Here is a 22,485-nt window from a genome sequence, read left to right as displayed (position 1 = left end):
GAAGAATACCTCCTGGATGACGCAATGGCATTGACTCTGCGTATATCGCAGTTATATGGAATTGCGCCACTTCGGTTCAAGTCGACCGTTGACGGGACATACGTCTACGTATCACGTCCCCTTTACTACTTCAACGCTACAATAATACTAGGAATATGTCTGTTAAACTATTAACGTCCATAATTTCATGATTTTTTATCTAGTTACGCAATAATATGATTATTTTTTTCAGGCTTACACTTAATCGTATGTTCTATTCTAACATCATTTGATTTAGAGGATCTGAATAAAAAATCGAAGAGATTTACACAAATATATAACATAAGTAATGGTATACTGTGCGCATTTTCATTGGGTTTAGCGAACGTCAAAGGTCTCGTAAGAATGAAATGCTACCTGAATTGTACAATGTACATAAATAAGGTGTATTATGTGTTACTAAATACACCTTAATTTATATATTTAATATTAGAATGGAACGATTATATTGCAATTGTTTCAGATAAAAAAATATGTTTCAACAGAACATTCATCTAGACCAAAAAAAACACAGATAGCTTATACAATTGGATTGGAAATTTCAATTCTATGGATAGCGGAAGTTTTTTCTTTGTGTTTTCTTCGACGTCTTAGTGAGTATGTATATAGCTTACCGGAAGTAATCAAACGTTAAGAGGTGGATACATCGTTGACTTTCAGAAATATCCTGTGTATGGAAAGAAAAGTAGGTCACAGGTCTGTTCAGCACAACGTCTAGTCCCGCTCCTGTTTATTAGGCGACAGAGGGCACTAAATGTAAAAAAATATATATTCTGCAAAAATAAGTCGAAGGTTCCCTTAGTATTCTGTAACTTAATATTTTGAAATGAATAAAAAAAATCTAATTATAAAAAAATCAGAATGTAATTGCTTATTCATTTCTATTACTTTAAATTGTTTTTAACATTTTTGACATGAAAAGGAATTACGTTATATAATGTAAGTTACATTAACATTTATATTTTTTTAACTTTATTCCGTTAACCATTAACGAGAAAAAAAATCAATGTAATCCATTTCAGGAATATCCACTCCCCTTTGGAACTTATTTCAATGCGAAATCCAACTATATCGTATGATTATAATTTTAAAATGCTTGGACTAATTTTTTTGGCTTAATATGACACAATTATACATATGATTGAGATATTTCTGATGTTAATACGTTTAAGTGCGGCAACGCATGTCAAGTAACGATATAGAGATTTTCATGGTTTTTTTTTAACAGGATAAATATTGAGAAGTTATTTTTTTGCAGCAATGCTTTTGTCTGTTATTGGGTGCTTTGTATTCGGCGCGTTGGTTTTGATGGAGAGCCAATTTGCAGTAATGGCGCTAAATATCAATTCAGTATTCAAGGACATAAGGGAACAGCTTAAGAGGATTTTGTTTCAGCTAACTCAAGAAAGTAATTTATTTTGAATATTTTTTTAGGTTATTTGTTTTTAGTTGTGGTAAGAAATAGTTGTAACATTTACGAATTTGTGGAAAATTACTCGCATTCGTATATCACTCTTGACTGAAAAATTTGACTTACGGTTGTTATCCAATGATTCGATGAATTGAATCCAAATGATGTAACCAATATCGGACATTGCTTTTTACATTTAAGGATCGTATTCTACTATGAGCTCCATGTTTATTCTTACAGATTAGCTCTAATGAAGTCGAAAAATATTGAAGAAATATATTATTTATAATATATTACATATTTAATAGTAATATATTATAAACTAGTATAAATATATATATATATATATAAACATATTTTATTTAACTTTTAGCAAATTCTAAAGACAATTGCGTTACAATTAATAAATTAAGTTATAAGAAATCAAACAGTATTTGGATACCCATGACAGATATAAACCAGGTTATAGATATGATGGGGCATTTCAAACAATCTTTTAAAGGTAATTAAAATATAATTAAACGATCACTTCGCTCTTCGAAACGATCTTTAATTGGTGCGAGTATAATTCTATGGTTGTCTGAATGCTATTCTCTAAGAACTCACTTCATTACTCACCCGAGAAATATTGACAGCCGACTTATGATGATATACTATTTAGGTGCGTGTATTATTGAAATACTATGATTATTATGGTCAATGCCAAATATCACTTTCTGACATTTCACGACTGTTTTGTGCGTTGAGTTTCGAGTTTGTTCTTACAGAATAGAATTGATCTGTGGGCAATTGTGTCATGAACGATTGTATTAATTATTATATAGTAAGATTGTGACGGGATTTACTTTTACAAGCGGTAGGTTCTACTAAAGAATGCTATTAATCAATCAATATAGAAATACTGTTTGTTTATTGTGTTAGGATTATGTCAAAACTATAAAAAGTACTAAAAATTGTCTGTGTAAAAATCTCATCTCGATTTCTTTCATAAGATAGTATTGATGTCAGTTATCTCACAGACGATTAATTTGTTAATTGTATATACGTGTATAAACAAAGACTAAAGACTTATAATAATAATGTCCTCCAGACCGATTTCGGCCACGGCATCCAATCTCAAGAGAGATTAGCTAACTGCGCAGGAGATATTATAGTGCACTCGTTCTTCTTTCACTCTCATAATCCAATGGGACGACAATCCGACACGATCGGAAAGAGTTCAGGCGCAAGGCCAACGGCTTTACATGCTTTCCGAGGCACGGGAGTGTACACACTTCCAACTTCCAGACTCCGGGATGCTACTGAGAACTTTCTGACAGAAAAACCCAATAACTTTTTATTGGCCCGACCTGGGAATTGAACCCTGGACCTCCGGATCTGTGTTTCTCGATATTAAATCGTTCAACAATCGTTTTTTACTATGAAACAAAAAAAAGTATATATTGAAATTAATCTTATTATTACAGATAATAAAAATACGCCTCGAATAAAGCTGGCAGGCAGAATTCGTGTTCTGAACCACAGTTTTGTTTCAACTTGTGCAGTGATCCGAAAACTGAATGACGAAGAAAACATTTTGCTCTTTTTTCACCTTACTATATTCGTTATGCACTTCGCAACATCATTAATCGGTTTATATATTTTTATTCAGTCAATAGGTAAGTTACTCATGCTAGTAGCAGTATGTAAATGTCCCAGTGTTGGGTTAAGGTTACCTCATAATATTTTCCTTCAGCGCCGAGCACGAAATGAATTATAAACATAAACTAAGCACATAAAAATCGAGTTCTTGCTCGAGTTTGAACCCCCAGACTTCGGTTAAGATTTACGACTTGTATTTATAAATATATCTGTACTGGACGAGTATTTATAAACATATCACGAATAACTTAAGTAGCGACATGAGCCGATTTGGACCAGTGGTAAGAATACGTGAATCTTAACCGATGATCGTGGGTTCAAGCCCGGGCAAGCACCACTGAACTTTCATGCGCTTAATTTGTGATTATAATTCGTCTTGTCCTTTACGGTGAATGAAAATATCGTGAGGAAACCTGCATGTGTCTAATTTCACTGAAATTCTGCCACATGTGTATTCCACCAACCCGCATATATCATATTGGAGCAGCGTGGTGGAAACTCCAAACCTTCTCCTCAAAAAGAGCTATTACGGTACTGATATAATATATATTAATCATAATAATATTATAATAGATATCTTAGATCAAACATAATTATTGTTACTATAGAATATTTTAACTACGTATTATAAAAGGAAGTCCCCCACAGCGTCCATCAGTCTGTCTGTCTGAACGCGATAATTTAAAAAAACTACCGAACAGATTCTCATACGGTTTTCACTAATGGACGAATTGATTCATGACTAAGATTTATGTGTATAATTTATTTAGTTTTTGTGAATATTGGCTATAATAATACGATAAATATTAAAGATGTTGGAAAAATGAATGAATAAAAAATATTTAGATTTTGACACATTTTTTCCAGAATTTTCAAACTCGAAATTATTTATGCTCATCGTCGACCTTATATGGTTTATTTGGCACATTGTGAAACCCATGTTACTTATTGAACCTTGTCAGCAGACCCAGGATGAGGTAATACTCCATTTTATATATAATAATAATAGCCTCTATCAACTATTCAAACTGAATTTCGGCTTCAACGTTTAGGTATGTAGTTCATTTAGTTTCTTCATTCATATTTTCGTCCGAGGGGAGGGGAAACCCGACGACTAGAGAAGGGGACCTTTGGTTGTACATATACAAAATGTTAGGGTAGTAATACCCACCCAACTGTTTAACTCCATGATGCTACTGAGAATGACAGGGAAACCTCGTAACTTCTTTCTGTTCGACCCGGGATTTAATTATAATATTAATCTAGTTAATTAAGAAAATACTTAAAAGTTAAATGCATAGCTAACTAGGTCGAGTTAGCTATGCATTTAATAAAATTACGAAGAAGCGAATTATTTTTTTTCAATCTACCATTGATAGTAGATGGACTGCCTAATGGGTTACTTAATTGTAAGTGGTGACCATCGCCCATAGACATTGGCGCTGTAAGAAATACTAATCATCCATTACACTGCCAATGCGCCACCAATCTCGGGAACTAAGATGTTGTGTCCTATGTACCTGTAGTTACACTATCTCACTTACGCTTACAACTAGAAAACAGTAATACTATATTGCTGTTTGGTGGTAGACTCTGTGAGGAGTTGGTGGTACTTACACAAAGAGGGTTGGCACAATGCCCTACCACCACCAGATTTTGATTTACGATTGTGTTAAAGACTACTAATGACTTTATAAATTTTAATTAGCTCTAGCCTTGTAACATTTTGTTCGCTGTAGCCATATTATTTTTGTATTTACGATCCTGTGTATAATATTAATATGTATATTCTTTTCTCAGCTTGCAGAGATAAGACTTCTGGTAGGTCAGATAATCTGCCACGTGAACTCGGAAAGTGACCCTCTGCTCGGTGTGATGGACGCGTTCTTCCAACAAATTATTCTGAACGAAACCTCCTATACAGTCATAGGCATATGTTCCTTAACAAGACATATTATGTCGAAGGTATGTATTTAAAGATTTTTTTATAGTATAGGTAGGCGGACGAGCATATGCGCCACCTGATGGTAAGTGGTCACCAACGCCCATAGACATTGTCACTGTAAGGAATGTTAACCATCGCTTACATTGTCAATGACAACCAACCTTGGGAACTAAGATGTTATGTCCCTTGTGCCTGTAATTACACTGGCTCACTCACCCTTCAAACCGGAACAAAACAATACCAAGTACTGCTGTTTTGCGGTAGAATATCTGATGAGTGGGTGGTACCTACAGACGAAGTTGCACAAAGCCCTACCACCAGTAGATATAATAAAAATGCAGAACCATTCACCAAAAACATGTTCAATTAAAATTTATTTACTATGTAGAATCATTACACTTATTTATTATTTGTGGTACCTTTAACTTTTTTATATATTATAGGACGGATAAATGGACCACCTGATATTGAGCAGTCACCACCACCCATAGACATTAGTGCCACTCATGCACAAGAAAAAGAAAAATTGCTTTTAGTAAAGAAAGTAAATATAAAAATAAAATAACAAATTTTGTTATTATACAGAATAATTAAAACTTAATCGATTTTTTGCTAATAAAATTTTTATTTCTTTAGTAAGTGATCTAATAAAAATGTATATTAGGTGTCACATAGGGACACAGGTACTTAATGATTGTGCAAAGCCAAATGCACAATACGGAGACTAATACGAAAATCATAAACGGCCGGTCATCTTGACATCAGAATGACTGGCCATTTTTTTAAAATAAAATTTCATTGATAATATAAGTACCAAAATAAGTACCATAAGTACCAAATATTTAAACAAAAGTACTAAATAGGTATTAAATGAGGGTAGTATTTTAAAGCTGATCTGTCACTTTGTACAGACATTCTGACACACACGACATGCAAGACGCCGTTTGCAAATCCATAGTGAATATCATAGATTATTCAAGACCTCGACCAATGATATCACGTCAATTCAATGTCAAATTTGTTTATTTGTGTTTACTCCTCCTGTGATTGGAATAGGCTATTCTATCGATCAGTAAATCGAAATATTGTTTACAGATAGTGGGAGGTGCCACGACTATGTTGTTAATTTTTATGGGGACATAAATAGCATTGCGAAGTGTGTAAACCTGAGTATATATTTCGGTACCAATAGCGCAGTATGTTTTTTAATTCTCACCTGTAATGAAGATTTTAGTACCTTGGCTACCCTAGACCTAAGGAAGATTACCGTCCCCTTCTCCCTGAATCTTTTAATAAAATCGGATTTTTTATTCGCGTAAATTTTACAAGTACTACACCATTGATGATGGTGTTTGTTTGAATTCTATGTGGGATTGTATTTAAGGGATTGCTTGTTTTTTTATACTTACATCATTGTATCTATGTAATGATTCAGGTTTAAGAAAGTGTTAAATAAAGGGGCCGGTTAGCGTGGTTGGTAGAAACTTGCCTTTCACGCCGAAGGTTGTGGATTCGAATTTCCACCCTGGATAGACATTTGTGTGCATGAACATGTCTGTTTGACATGAGTCTCGGTGTAATTATCTATATACATATGTATTTATAAAAGAAAAATAGTATATGTAGTATATCAGTCGTCTGGTTTCCATAGTACAAGCTCTGCTTAGTTTGGGATCAGACGGCCGCATGTGAATAATGGATATGTCCTAGGAAATAAATAATAATAATTGAATATCCAACTAATGCGACAGTCGTGTAATGTCTATTCGATATCACGGAATTATTCCAAGTTCGTTCTTTATCGATAAGGGTAGTTTCTTCAGATATATTTATTTAGATATAAACATTAATTGATGCTTCACGTCATTAATCTTTAAAGTGGCTGAAACTTCGAAGCCCAACTACTTATATGCAAAAAATATGGACGGGGAAAGAGCAACTAGCTATATTATTCCTCGTCTTATTAATCAGTTGCCCCCCCCCCCCCCCTACGCAACGCTAACGCAAAAGTATAAAGCACGAGCTGAAAAAATATTGTCTGGCCAAGCTATGGGTATATTTATTATTGTATTTGTTGATTTGTTAATTATAATATATCATGTACATTTAATTTATTAATAGTCTGAGGTCAAGCCTTTGCGATTTTTTCAATGTATCTATAATACGTTTATAAAATTTGTATTTCAATAAACAGATTTAAATAAATATATATATATATAAATATATGTAGTAACATTATATAAAAAATCCGATATGGCCTAGTGGTTAGAATAAAGGCACGATATAGGCACGGAAATGTAAAATAAGGTAAACATTTAAAAGCTACACACATCGAAATAGTACATCACCAAAAGTCGGCTTATGAATATATTTCCCGAGTGAATTCTAAAGTAAACAAAAATGTAATATTTATAAATAAAAAATGTTACACCAATGAAAACAGTTTTATTTTTATCAAACCAACATTATCCATATATAAGATAAGAAACGAGTTGAACTCTTTTAAAAATATATATAGATTTAATAAAAAATAACTTTAGTTTGAAAATATCGACAAATGTTATGTCTATTAGCGGTGTCACTTCTGAACCATTTGGTCTACTATTGTTTATGATCCAATATTCGGTGAAAAATGACTTAATATTAACGATCTATGTTGATTTCGAGTTAAAAAAGCACATAACCTGACAGACAACGCTGATTGAGTTATAAATCAATGTTATTATTATTTTATGTTCGTGGGCGTCGTTTATTTGTTGATAATACTAAAAATCAATATTAGATCAATATCAAATTATGTCACTTTTCAAAGCGAAAGGTCATCGGGAATCTCGGTCGTCAATATCAAGTCTTCCTAAGCCACACAATACCAGAAAGTCAGCCTTCTCGTTTCGCGTGCATTTTAAAATGTATATATAATGACAGGACTGCAAATTAATCTTATTATATATACAATTTTTAATACATTTACAAAATATTATGATATATTTAAAAGCACAAATCATGCATATTACTTTACAATTACTATTACTAAACACAAAACAATTAAACGAAACTATACCAATTTAAAAATGGAATTGAGTGCAAAACAGATTTTGACAATAAAATTCTGGACTAGTTAAGTAAATTCGTTTTAATTAAATATATGTGCATATATTTAAGTAAACTAATAAATTATATTACAATTAAATTATAATATTTAATTATAATATAATATAGTATTTTATATTTACATTTGTTTATTGGTTTTGTTTTAATTAAATATTAATATTATTTTATTCATACCACCACCTACCCCATATCCTATCTGTAATTACTCACACCGTTGGTTGCCTGGAAGAGATCGCTATGTAGTGATATGGTCGTCATAATTGTACATTTATTTTGGCAGTATACATGTTGTGTATTTTTCTCTTTGTGGTGTGGTGTACAATAAAGTATAAAGTATATGTGTTTTTTTTTTAATTCCCATAATAATCTTCGTAATTTTTTTTGATTTAAACTAATTTAGATTTTGTAAATATTCATTCATTCTCTATTCAAAGTAAGAGCCATTGATTTCAATTTGGCTCGGTCAAGTTTCGATGTTGAAGTCGTCGGCATTTCCTTAAGGAAGATCACACCTCCTCTTAGTTGCTTTGAATCTGATAGCGAAGCTGGAAGTAGAATCATAATAATACTAATATTAATTATTTTTCATTTCTCTATTATAGGTAGGTCGGGCAAATAGGCCATTGGATGGTAAGTCACCAAGCAATACTCAGACTTAACACATGATACTTGTTTATAAATAAACGACTATTTATATTTAATTATTTTTAATTTATGAAGGTAGATGGAAAATTGACCGCCTATTGGAATATGGTCACCACCGCTCAGAGATATTGTCAGCCACTTTTCCACAAGTCATATGAACCCTTGAATCTACTTCAATGATTGTATATGGGATTTTGTTACAAACCTTTGACCAAATCTTTGATTTCCTGAGCTGTAACGCTATACCCTTTAAGAGGTACAACAAATGCGACGATCAGATCACCGCATTCATCATCAGGTATGCCAGTGACAGCCACGTCTAGTACACCAGGGTGCTTGATGATGACATTTTCTACTTCCACTGGGGACACCTGGAAAAAAAAACCAAAGTAAGTCTATAAATTTACATAAAATATATTTTTATCTGTCACAAGCAGGTTTCCTTGCGATGTTTTCGTTCACCACCACGAACGAGATGAATTAATAATACAAAATAAGTACATGAAAATTAATTATATATGACTATTTTATAATTTTTTTAATTTATGTGAATTATTATTGTTTTTACACAAACGATCGTCTGTTCCTAAGGTAGGCAACTTAATGGCTGTGTTAGTCTGATCGCCTAGTTGCATATATAGCGTATATAGCACATATATAGGCCGTATATACCGAGATCCTGGGTTCAAAAGTCAGGTCCACCCGAAAAAAAGTTAGTGGGTTTTTCTTTCGAAAATTCTCAGTAGCAGCTCGGAGTCTGGAAGTTGGAAGTGTGTACACTCCCGTGTCTCGGAAAGCATGTAAAGCCGTTGGTCCTACGCCTGAACTCTTTCCGGTCACCGACCCATCGGATTATCAGAATGAGAGAAAAAAGAATGCACCTACGTTTACGCACATACTTATGCACTATAATATATACTGCGCAGTTGTAATCTCTCGTTATATTTGCCACCGTGGCTGAAATCGGTCAGGAGTACATCATTATTAGAACATCATACACACTAGACCCGATAGATGGCGTTGTAACATGAATTTAATTATAAGGCGCACAAAAAGTTGGTATATTTAATTATAAATACCTGGTAACTTTTGTATTTTAATAGCAATTTCAGTCGATCAACGAAATAGTAATTGAAATATTCATCTCTGTAGAGAATGTCTCCCGTCTTCAACCATCCGTCTTCATCGAAGGCCGCAGCGGTCATCTGCGCGTCATTATAGTACTCCTGATAATTTAAAAAAATAACTCGATAAGTAGAATTCGAGTTGGATGTATAATTTTATACATGTATAACTATCGCATGCTGAAAAAAACGTTATAAAATAATTATTTTATTTATATGAAGGCGGGGTCAGAAAATTAGTAAAGTATTTTGATACTCAGTGCTCAGTGGCGCGTCATTGGAGAGACCTATGTCCAGCAGTGGACGCGAAAAGGGTGATGATGATGATGATGATGATGATTTTGATTCAGATTTATTTTATTTTTAAATGTGTGCCGATTTCTACTCACGGGCTCACTCAAGCCAGTGTAACTGCAGAAACAATGGTCGTGAACATCTTACATTAGTTTGCGGCGCATTAAGATATATAAGATAGTTAATATTTCTTACAGTGCCAATGTCTATGGGCGGCAAACAATTTGAAATAAGAAAATTACTGTATGAATTTACCTTGAAAACTGCAGGTCCTTTTAATCTTAATTCTCCGGGTTCATTTGGTTTAGTGATCTCTTCATTCGTGTTCATGTCTACCAGCTGTAACAAGATAATTCAATACGAACTTGCATTATGTTTTTTTTTATGAAACAGGTAGGCAGACGTACATATGTAATCGGTTTGAAGTCGTTACTATTATTTAATTGATACCGCTTATTATTTACTTGGATATCTATATAAGATATATACTGGTGGTAGAGCTTTGTGCAAGCCCGTCTGGGTAGGTACCATCCATATATCAGATATTCTACCGCGAAAAAGAAGTATTTGGTATTGTTGTGTTCCGGTTTGAAGGGTGAGTGAGCCAGTGTAATTACAGGCACAAGGGACATAGTTCCCAAGGTTGGTGGCGTGTTGGTATAAGTGATGGTTAAAATTTCTTACAATGCCAATTTCTATGGGCCTTGGTGACCACTTACCACCATCAGGTGGCTCATATGCTCGTCCGCCTTCCTATTTTATAAAAAAAAAGATACAAACATACATACATACATAAAAAAGGGTTATTTGAATAAAAATATAGAATCGACCTCTTTATATATATATTATATAATTAAGAGTGGCTTATCAATTTTAAATACCCACTTTGAACTGCACACTGTTTAGCGGTGCACCTATTGAACCAAAAGGTGAATACGCTGGAGTGGCCACCAAGCCTGAAGACTCTGTCAATCCGTAGCCAATTTGTAAATGACAATTTGGTATTACTTTCTGAAATCATTAAAAAAGCAAACTTTTATTAAGAAACGAAAATTTATTTTATTGTACACCACAAAGATAAAAAAAAATAACAAAACATGGATACAACTTAATTATGAGTAGCATACGACTTTGGCGATCATATCGCTACAAAACGATCTCTTGCAGGCAACCAGTAGTGTAAGGAATTACTCATAGGATATGAGGTATATGGTCTTAAAGTATTGAACTCAGTAAAAATAATTTCTTCCTCACCGCTTTATTAAAATTCAACTCTTCAAACCAAAGTTTGTCTGGAAGAGATTGCTCTCGAAGCAATACTTACTTTCGTAAAATTCATTTCAGTTTATTTTTCTGCGTAAAATCAAAGCAAAATATTTCTATTGTATTGTATGGGTATGTAATTTATATGTATATAAATATAATATCTGTATAAATATATTATAATTACAAGGTATTCAACATCTCGGATCTTGTGGTTGGAAGGCATTGATGGGTTATGAGTTGATTATACGGTGGTAGGACTGTATGCAAGCCTCTTTGGGTAAGTAATACCCATCCTCATTCATCACATATTCTACCGCCATACAGCAATACGTACAGTATTGATAGCGACACATCGACAGTGTAAGTATTTCTTAACTATAGGCAAATGTGATCACAGACCATGAGGCAAATATCCGCGTCTGCCATTTTTAAATTAGTATCCATCTGGATACCTCAAATGTCCCTCAATAATCAAAATAGCTTACCTTAACCTCTTCTAGCAGCTGTTTAGAAACAGCGCTTCCACCGACGAGTATAAACTTAAGCGAGCTAAAATCGCATTTATCTTTCTCGCATGTTTTGAATAAAGTCGTCATAAATGTTGGACTCAGTATAGTAAACTCTGGCTGTGAAAATTAAAGTTAATATAAAGTGTAAGATATTTATGATTCCCATTTAAGAGCCGAGATGGCCCATTGGTTAGAATGCATTAATTTTTAGCAAACCTTCTCCTTAAGAGGGGAAGAGCCACTCGGCAATGGAACATTGACCAGTTTTTATTTTTTATGGGAAATTTAGCGAGTGCTCAGAACAATATGTCTTAAATGTTAGGTGTCAACGGTAACTTTTAATTACAAAAAAAGTTCACACTATTTTTAGTTCAAATAAAATTTGTCTTAAAATTATCGAGAATTCGGAGATCGTCTGTGAGCGTTTAAACTGCGTTACTTTAGACGAAGATACAACTAAACTGTTATTGTTAAAAAAATGATTAAGCAATGAAACGATTGGGTTCAAAATTTATTTGAAGTAAGCTTAAGCCCCAGGCGAGGCTATAGGTTTTTTATACCGAACACTTGCACAATACGCAGGTGTAAGTAAGGTATAAAAAGCTGATTCGGTGAATCTGACCTTGTAAGTGTTTATCAGGGAGTAGACGTGGTCAGTCGTTGGCGCGGAAGATGTCTGCACTCGCGTGTATCTCATAATGGGTGACATAATAAACTGGAACGTGGCTGATACCCACTGAACCGGTGACAGGAGCATAGCTATGTCAAACGGCGATGGAAATTTTGTATTGAAAACCCTTAAAAAAAACAGTAGTTACATATTTTTGTTTCATACATTATTTGCATGAAATGTAGTTTTACAGATGTCATGACTTCTTACGCCCCCGACAGGCAAGCAAATATACTTGTAAGCAAAAACAAAAAGCATTATCTTATTTGAAGTAAGCTTAAGCCCCAGGCGAGGCTATAGGTTTTAATATACTTGTAGGCAAGCAAATATACTTGTAAGCAAAAACAAAAAGCATTATCTTTCATGCAACATTTAGTTAAACAGATATCGTGCAAAACATACACACTATATATAAATTTAAGGTAAATACGTGAAAAAATTAAGCAAATTGAATTTAGTCGGGTTGATATATCATGTTTCTTTTAATTTTCATCTTAATTTTTCTTACCATATGGTTTAGTGGTTAGAACATGTGAATTGAAACCCAAGATCGTGGATACAAAACCTTACCACTAAGTTTTCATGAGCTTATAAGTATTTATACTTAGTATTGTTGCGTTCCGGTTTGAAGGGCGAGTGAGCCAGTGTAACTACAGGCACAAGGGACATAACATCGCAGTTCCCAAGGTTGGTGACGCATTGGCTATGTAAGCGATGGTTGTTATTGCTTACAATGCCAATGTCTAAGGGCGTTGGTGACCACTTACCATCAGGTGGCCCATATGCTCGTCCACCTTCCTATTCTATAAAAAAAAGATTAATATGTAATAATAAATAGTATATTCACAATATATTAGGAAATCCATAGAAAATATTCTTATGCGTTAGTGCAGCTGTTTTTGGTATTGCCGTCGATCCACTTGTTGTCACCAACACAGCAGTCGTCAGCATTGGGTTGAAGTCAGCTGGTCTAGAATAAAAACCGACATAGTCGTATAAGTAAAGCACATAATATAAAAAAAAAAACAATATATACCATGATTAACACACGCACGCAATCACACAAGTGCACACGCAAATTCATATGCAGACGCACACATTTGTTTTATATATTTTCGATGCGATTCAACGAGAAAGCGTTGATAAGTATATAAATACTTTTTATTATATCGTTCGGTCATGATTTGTACGATTAGTCTTATTTTAATCTGTAAGTATTTAATAAGCACTTATAATTTATAGATATCATAAATAATAATAAATACATAACAAGAGCTAGTCTGTTAAGTGTTATCAATTACTATATTATTATCAATACATACTTAAACTGTTCAACTGAAGTGTCTCCAGCGTGATTGTCAAGTAATTCTGTAAAGCACAGATTATCGTCCAGTTTTTTACCAAATGTTACAATTTTAGTCGAGATGTTTAACGCTTTCAATGCTTCTTCAACAGTCGGGACATTTGAGTTTTCGCAGAATATTAATTTTGGTTTAGTACATTTCAGTGTGTCTCGAAGCTCATCTGTAATCAATAAAACGCTTTTTTAAAGTAGGTTATACTAATATATAAAAAAGGTTTTGTTGGTGAGAAGAAATTTCCAAAACCATTCCTAACGTCATCAATGCGCCACAAACATTGGGAACTAAGATTTTATGATCCTCGTGCCTGTAGTTACACTAACTCATTCACACTTCCAACAGGAACACAATAATACCAAGTATTGCTGTTTGGCGGTAGAATATATGAGATGAGTTGGTGGTATCTACCCAGACAGATTTGCACCAAGCCCTACCACCAAGTGTCCGTGCTTTTATCAAGCGAACTTTGCCAAAACTGTAATGATAATGATAATATTGTCTTGGAGGACATTGATTAGGAGACCGATTTCTAGATTTAGACCTTTAAGGCTAGCCAACTAGCACAGCACATAGTACAGCGCAGTGTGTGCTCAAACACAGATAAATATATTATAATCCGATAGAACGGTAAACCAACAACTGTATGCTATGTGCTTTTCAAGGCACAGCAGTGTAAGACTGCTTCTGAAAATTTCTTGAAAGACAAACCCAATAACTGTCTATTGTCCCTAAGAAGCCGATAGACACATGAAAACCTAGTGGATTTGTAGAACTTCAATTTCCAATATGTCTACCTGCTGAAACCACAGAACCGTTTTTAATTAAAAGTGAAGTAGGATTTCGAGATGATTTATTTTAGATAAATTATATAAACAAACATTTCTTTAACATAGTTTGTTCAAAGATAGCGCTACTGCAGAATTAATTGAATATTATACAGCAAATTAAACATTTTAACAATAAAATAAACAACAAAAAATGTTTTTAAAACAATCAATACAGAGTCTACTATAAATTAAATACTAATGGAATATATATTTCGTATTTTAGACATTTATAAAACAAAATTTGTTTGCCTTTGTCCGTTCATTGCTGGAATATGGTTCTGTAGTCTGAAATCCACAATATAAAATTTATATTAATACAATAGAAAAAATTCAACATAAATTCATTAAATATCTTAATTCTAAATGTTTCACTCTGAATCAATATCCGCCTAAAATGGTTTCTTTACTGGATCGTCGAACACTACGAGATTAAGGTTTTTATTTAAACTAATACATAACTTTAATGATAGTCCATATCTTTTAGGCAATATTTACTTCAGATGTAAAAAAGTAAGCACACGCAATAGTGCTATATTCCACTTACTCTCCACTCGAACCAATTTTGCTCAAAACGAATTTATATATCGTTCTTGTAAGAGCTATAATAGGAAGTTTAATGACATGGACATGTTTTCTTGTACGCTCAATACATTTAAAAAAAATTATTGTGCATTTGTCAATTTAGTCATTGTTTTTTTTTTTCATTTTTTTATTATATATATATTTTATTGTTGTACTGTTTGTTAGCTGTTTGAATCTTCATAATTATTATTTTAAATAATATAAAATGCCTGTAAACAAGCAATTTAGTAAAGTGCTTGTTTACAGGCATTCATGAATTAGTTTTAAGTGGAAACTTGATTGGTGTGTAAACGAGTTAATTGCTGTATAATGTAGTGCTGTGTGATGTGTAATTTTGACAATACAATGAGTTAGGTGGATAAAACTGTTTTTTAATTTTCAATATAAGGATTTACTTGTTATGTATATACATGAACAATCAGCGGAAACTTTTTTATTACTATTTAACTTAACGTTAATTAATGTTTGTAATTACATTTTTAACTGAGTAAATTTCGTAAGTGTATGCTTAAAATTAACTTAAAAATACCCACCTATTAAAATTATTAACACTTCTCATTACCTAAAACACAGTACTTAAGATGGACTGGTGGTAGAGCTTTGTTTACTGGTGGTAGAGCTTTGTGCAAGCTCGTCTGGGTAGGTACCACCCACTCATCAGATATTCTACCGCAAAACAGTATTACTTGGTAGTGTTGTGTTCCGGTTCGAAGAGTGTAAGCCTGTGTAATTACAGACACAAGGGACATAACATCTTAGTTACTAAGGTTGGTGGCGCATTGGTGATGTAAGCGATGGTTAACATTTCTTACAATGCCAATGTCTATGGGCGTTGGTGACCACTTACCATCAGGTGGCCCATATGCTCGTTCGCCTTCCTATTCTATAAAAAAAAGATGGAATGGTGAATTTAATTGTACATATTTTATAACTTCTGTTCTCAAGTAAGTGACTATAATATCTCTTATTTAGAATAAATGTCTTCAAACCTAGATGTACCGAAGAACTTGAAAGCCAGTAGATAACTCGATTACTTACTTATTCTTAAGCCCATGTCAACTCCTGCCACAGTGATGCCAAGATACAGAGCAGCATACATCGGTATAACCAAGTCAAGATGGTTTGGAGCCATGATAACTATGACGTCCTGGTATTTGAGACCCATATTCTTGAACACAGAAGCACATCTCACTGAACGCTCTAAGACCGATTTACTCGTCTCTCTCTCATCCGTGGCTCCATCTATCTGTTAGAGCGAATGATTATCATATAAAATATGTTTCAACTATTATTTTTTTATAAAATTGTTAGGCGGACCAGTAAATGGGTTACAATATGGTAAGTGGTCACCCCCACCCCCATGGGTGGGGGTGATCATACATTGGTACCGTAAGTAATATTAAAAATTCTGTATACCACGAAACTTTTGAACTAAGATATTATGTCCCTTGTGTCTGTAATTATACTGTAAGCACAGTATACACAGTTCGACGCTCGGTCAACAGTAAGTACTTAGGAGGTATTTATTTGTGCAATATTGATGATATATGATTATGAGTCGGTTGGCGTGGTTGGTAGATACTTGCCTTTCACGCCGAAGGTTGTGGGTTCGATTCCCACCCAGGACAGACATTTGTGTGCATGAACATGTCTGTTTGTCCTGAGTCTGGGTGTAATTATCTATATAAGTATGTATTTACAAAAGAGAAGTAGTATATGTAGTATATCAGTTGTCTGCTTAATTTGGGATCAGATGGCCGTGTGTGAAAAATGTCCCAGGATATTATTATTATTATTATTATTATATTTACAATAGCTACACACCTTGACCCGCATCTTGTAGATATCGTTTCATATACCGAGTCAATGCAAATTGCTTTAAGTACATATTGATTTCGCTGATAACAATTATTTACCAATCTATTTTAACATTGTATTTTTAACTGGTCACAATACATATTGTAAAGCAAGTGATCTAAAAAAGTACTTTTTAATTGGTTACGTAACCAAGTAACACAACCAGATTAGGATTATATGTTTTCGCAATTATTTTAAGCTCTTTATGTCTTTTCTTCTAACGAATGATAAAAGTGGGTGGCTTGCACTAAGGTTACTTAAGTTAATTATTAATTTAATCCTTTGCTTAATACCTGCAATACATAGTCCGGAGCGTCCTTTAAGCTGCGCAGTATAATTTTACCAACATGATATCTATCGCTTGTTATGCCAGAATCGGCGACCACTCGCGATCCTAATTCGTGGAGGTACCACCAAACCGCATCGGATGTTTGTTTATACATTGCTGTTATATATAACGAAAACTAAATTACAAACTCACGTCATTAAAATTTAGTAAATAAAAGTTAGTTAAGTAATAAATATTCTATTGCTGATCCAAATCCTCAACTGATCTTGAGGCTTGGATTTTCATTTACCACCCTGCATCAATGCGGGTTTGTGGATATGAATGTGGCAGAATTTCATTCGACACATGTAGGTTTCCTGGCGATTCACCGCCAAGCACGATATAAATTACAACCACAAATTAAGGACATGAAAATTCCGGATTGCATGAAAATTCAAGTGACTTTCCACTGAGTCATTTCGCTTCCACTTGTGAATACTTGCCTTTATTTAAAACTTTAAATGTGATATTTATCGAACACCAATATTAAGAATACGTATCAAAATATTATAGCACTATTATCATTACAACGCTTTTTAACTTTATTAAAAGAAAATATTATTTATATTTAAGACACTCAGAGAACAATAATGTGTTCAATTGAATCAATGTCGTATTAATACTGCAGTAAATTGTTGATGGATATATTTTCCGACTGCTCTTTAATTGCTATATAAGGTATCAAGTGCATTAGCACTTTTTATATTCATAATGCGTCACATTATTATGGCGGCGTTCATAAATATAAGATAATAATTTGTATTTTATTTTTTACAACATAACTATGTAGCTTAGAAAATTATCGTATTTTTTATTTATTAATAAATTGATAGGATTTTAAACATGATTTTGATGTGTATCAAAATGTTCCTGTACCATAAAAGTACATGTAAAGCAGGTCGAATTTAATCTATAAATAATCGAACCACATTTATCATTCGCACTGCAAAACTGTTGAATACTTTGCCTGAGTCTGTATTTCCTGATACATTGGTGTCTTCAAATCCAAAGTAAACAGGTTTCTTCTAGGCAAGCGTGCTACATCCTCAACCGTGTCGATGCTTAAGATCAGGAGAGACAACGATCAAACGCTGGCTTATAAATACTTCTCTTAATATTTTAAAAGTTAATTTGGTTAATATCACAAAAAAAAATGTTGACATTTATAATATGTACCTATGTAAGTATTAATATATTGATTCCTCCTTGGTCTAGTGGCTTGATGTAAGGCCTCAGACCCGGAGGTCCTGGGTTTAATTCCCAGGTCAGGTCAATTAAAAGTTATTGGGTTTTTCTGTCAGAAAATTCTTAGTAGCAGCCCGGAGTGGAAGTTAGAAGTGTCTACATTCCCGTGCCTCGAAAAGCACGTAAACACGTGGTCCTGCGCCTGAACTCTTTTCGATCGTGTTGTATTGCCATCCCATCGGATTATGAGAGTTAGGAAATAGAGAGTGCACTTTTGTTTGCGCACACACTTGTGCACAATAATATCTCCTGTGTAGTTGGCTAATTATTTATAATTATTTGACATTACTATATTGTTATTAATATTTACATAGATATATATTACAAATGTATAAATTTACGTTTACGTTAAGTATACGTTTACCCGATTAATTCTGGCCTGAACTTTAATAATGATTGATCAGATATTTTAAATAAAATTAATTGCCTCATTATATAGTCTTTATGGCTACAAAATACTAGTGTTAATATTGAAACCGATAAAAATAAAAATGCATAGAAGCTCGTCTTACATTATTTGAAAAATAAATAATATTGAAAATATCTAGTTATGGCTTTTATAGACATATCATAAATGTTAACATGAAGGCTGGCTTTAGCAGGCTAACCTGCGGGCTGACGTTATGTCCGTTACACTCGGGCATCCTGCAACAATTGCTCCTACATTACGACAAACAACGCTATTTAGCTTTTTAGCAAATTAATTAAGTCTTTTGTCTTCAGATTCAGTACACAATGTTAAGCTCAGTTGAGCTTTCCGCAAACAAGTCACTCAAGCTTTCTTAAACCTATTACACTTTTAGTTTCTTAATTATACTTTAATAATTTATTTGCTTTTTATTTAAAAAAACTGTACTTTATATGAGATGAGGTTATGTGGTGTTTGATTATTATTATTTTAAGTAGATGTTACATTTTTATTATAATATCCTGGGACATAATTCACACACGGCCACCCGATCCCAAGCTAAGCAGGGCTTGTACTATGATAGGCGCTCGAACCGTCGAACCGTTCGGACGTGTACAAGTTAAATTGTTATCAATGTTTCTTGTATGTTTTCTTTGAATACTCTCGCTTGTTTATTGGTTTTTGTTGTTGTCTGTCGTGACATATTATATTGGCTTTGTGTATGGATTTTGTTTTTCGTTATGGATTGGTTTTGTTGTTTGGTTAAAGGTCTTTCATAGACCTATTCTTGCTTGTTGTTGTCGTTGTTGTTGTTTGTCATAATTTTTTATCGTTGTTGTTGTTGTGTCGACAATGGACGTTGACACAGAATTGTCGTCCGACAATAATAATGTTAGGCGTAAACGCCCACTTGTGGGAGTCGCCCTGCTCGATTCCAGCTCCGATACGGAGACGGAAGTCAGAGCAGCGGCTAAATGTAGCAGTGCTCGTCGGGGGAAGCTTGCTTTAAGTGGACGCGGAAGCCTTGCTTAGGCTAAGGCGGAGCTTAAGGCGAAGGCTTAAGAGGCCAGGAAGAGTTCGCCTCGAACGGTCCGGGAACTGTTTCCCCACCCAGGCGAGTTTGTCCCTCCACAGATGGCCCCTCGCTCTGTGATAGAAGACCTAGTGGCTCCACCATTGATCACGGAGCGAGAAATGTAGATGGCCCTTGGCCGCTTGAGAGCTGAAAATACGGCACCGGGTCCGGACGGTGTTCCAGGGCGTGTTCTGTGCGATGCCCTGGAATACCTAGGTACAAGGCTTCGAGAGTTGTTCAACGAATGTCTGCGCAACGGGCAGTTTCCGAAGCCTTGGAAGCAAGGGAAGTTGGTGTTCTTGCCAATGGAGGTTTCAGTTCAGCAGTACTACCGGCTTGTATGCCGAAGAGGGGCTCCTCTCTGCTGCTGAACGAGACGGGCAAATTGTTTGGGAAGATTCTCGCAGCTCGTCTTCTTCAACACCTCGACGAGGCCGGTCCGGGTCTCTCGGAGGCTCAGTTCGGATTCAGGGCGGGCCGTTCAACGATCGACGCCTTGAACGCCCTGAAGACTCGGACCACGGAAGCAGTGGCCCAGGGGCAAGTGGTCCTGGCGGTGTCGTTAGACGTTCCAAACGCCTTTAACAGTCTCCGATACCAAGGCGTGCCGATCTATCTGAGGCGACTGTTGGAGGCGTACCTCCAGGACAGGGAGGTCGTATGGGCAGGAGGCGATGGGAAGTTGGTCCGGCGTCGGGTAGGCTGCGGAACGCCACAGGGGTCGGTCCTCGGCCCAATTCTGTAGAACGTCGGCTTTGATTAGCTTCTAAAGGCACCCGTCCTTCCCGGTATGGGGGTGTTGTGTTACACAGACGACACCCTCATTACCGCTACGGGGCGGGACTTTGGGTAGGCGGCCCTTTGACCGTGGACCGAATGGAAATGCTGGGCCTGAGAGTCTCCACATCGAAAACGGAGGCTCTCCTCTTCCACGGTCCACGGAGAGGCCCCCCTCGGGGGGCAAGTATCACCGTCCGTCCGGGACGGTGATCAAGGTGCAGGCCCAAACGAAGTATCTGGGCCTGATCCTGGACGGGCGATGGAGCTTCAGACAGCACTTCGTGCAACTCGGACCGAAGCTCATCAACACAGCTGCCGCCTTGGGTCGCCTCCTACCCAACGTGGGAGGACCGGGATCGCTATATCGGCGCCTCTTTGCCGGCGCAGTGAGGTCGATGGCACTGTACGGTGCCCCGATATGGGTCGATGCACTCACTGCTCACAACCGGGCCCTCCTGCGGAGGCCGCAGAGGGTCATAGCGGTAAGAGCGATAAGAGAGTATCGCACGGTATCTTGAACAGCGGCGACGCTCCTCGCGGGTGATCCGCCCTGGGAACTCCAGGCGGAGGTGCTCGCAGAGCTGTACCGCTTCCGGGCCGAAGCGAGAAACCGCGGCGACCGTCCGGGATCGGCGGATGTGGGACGGATCAGTGCTCTAGCCCAGCAAGCCCTGATAGCCCGATAAGAGGAAGATCTGGGGTCCCCCACAGCGGGCCTGGTGACAGTGGAGGTGGTAGTGGGGGTGGTACGTCCACACTTAAGTAGCTGGGTCAAAAGAAAACGAGGCACGCTCTCGTTTAGGTTGACGCTGGTACTTACCGGACACAGCTGCTTCGGTAAGTACCTGCACAAGATAGCACGGCGGGAAATGTCATCTTCCTGCGACGAGTGTGGTACGCCAATCGACACGGCGCAACACACCCTGACGGAGTGTGCCGTGGGGGATCCCCAGAAACTTTCCCTGGCGGCAGTTGTCGGCGGAGAACTCTCCCTGCCGAGCATTATCAACGCGATGCTCGGAAGCGATGATGCTGGTCGGAAATGGTCTCCTTCTGTGAAAATGTAATGTCGCAGAAGGAGGCCGCGGAGCGGAAGCGAGAAGAGGACGCCGCTGCAAACTGCTCCGCCGAAGAAGACTGGGGAGAAGAATGAGGCACTATGCGCACCTTGTCCCTCCGCCGCAATAGGCGTCGCAGGGACTAAGGGGTTCTCAGTACCCTGGTAATCTCCCTAGAGAATGGAGGCCTGCATACGCAGGCCGCCCGTCAGAGCGTCGCGGTAGCATGCGCAAGCGATCGCGTGGCGCTCCTCGTTATGACGGAAAGGGTACCGCTGCTTTTTTTAGTGGGTATTCCGTTGTTCGGA

The 22,485-nt window shown here is 36.1% G+C and overlaps 4 protein-coding genes across 4 annotated transcripts in view; 2 read left to right on the top strand and 2 right to left on the bottom strand.

Moving 5' to 3' along the window:
* LOC126775338 (asparagine--tRNA ligase, cytoplasmic-like) overlaps nucleotides 1-22,485 on the bottom strand; it is an 89,531-nt gene that overhangs the window by 18,131 nt on the left and 48,915 nt on the right. The window lies entirely within an intron of this gene.
* Nucleotides 1-22,485, top strand: part of LOC126775335 (glutamate receptor ionotropic, kainate 2-like) — a 102,264-nt gene that overhangs the window by 46,373 nt on the left and 33,406 nt on the right. The gene's annotated exons all lie outside the window — the stretch shown is intronic.
* Nucleotides 415-22,485, top strand: part of LOC126775354 (uncharacterized) — an 84,973-nt gene continuing 62,902 nt past the window's right edge. The window contains exons 1-4 of the mRNA XM_050497226.1: nucleotides 415-423; nucleotides 503-632; nucleotides 1,367-1,447; nucleotides 1,824-1,952. Coding sequence (XP_050353183.1) covers nucleotides 1,369-1,447; nucleotides 1,824-1,952 — 208 coding nt within the window. The 5' untranslated portion in view covers nucleotides 415-423; nucleotides 503-632; nucleotides 1,367-1,368. The remainder of the gene's footprint in view (nucleotides 424-502; nucleotides 633-1,366; nucleotides 1,448-1,823; nucleotides 1,953-22,485) is intronic.
* LOC126775343 (luciferin 4-monooxygenase-like) lies at nucleotides 7,467-18,250 on the bottom strand. Its single transcript, XM_050497209.1, has 12 exons — nucleotides 18,054-18,250; nucleotides 17,576-17,727; nucleotides 16,464-16,671; nucleotides 13,978-14,179; nucleotides 13,503-13,625; nucleotides 12,608-12,782; nucleotides 11,962-12,102; nucleotides 11,096-11,221; nucleotides 10,466-10,549; nucleotides 9,872-10,018; nucleotides 8,998-9,163; nucleotides 7,467-8,692 (listed from the first exon to the last, which is right to left on the bottom strand). Exons 2-12 carry the CDS (start codon nucleotides 17,723-17,725, stop codon nucleotides 8,565-8,567), a joined length of 1,650 nt encoding a protein of 549 aa, XP_050353166.1. The 5' UTR covers nucleotides 17,726-17,727; nucleotides 18,054-18,250; the 3' UTR covers nucleotides 7,467-8,564.

Source organism: Nymphalis io, chromosome 18, assembly GCF_905147045.1.
Source record: "Nymphalis io chromosome 18, ilAglIoxx1.1, whole genome shotgun sequence".
In the NCBI taxonomy this organism is placed as follows: Eukaryota; Metazoa; Arthropoda; class Insecta; order Lepidoptera; family Nymphalidae; genus Nymphalis; species Nymphalis io.
The sequence above is the reverse complement of the archived record's forward strand: the minus strand, read 5'-3'. Positions and strand labels throughout refer to the sequence as shown.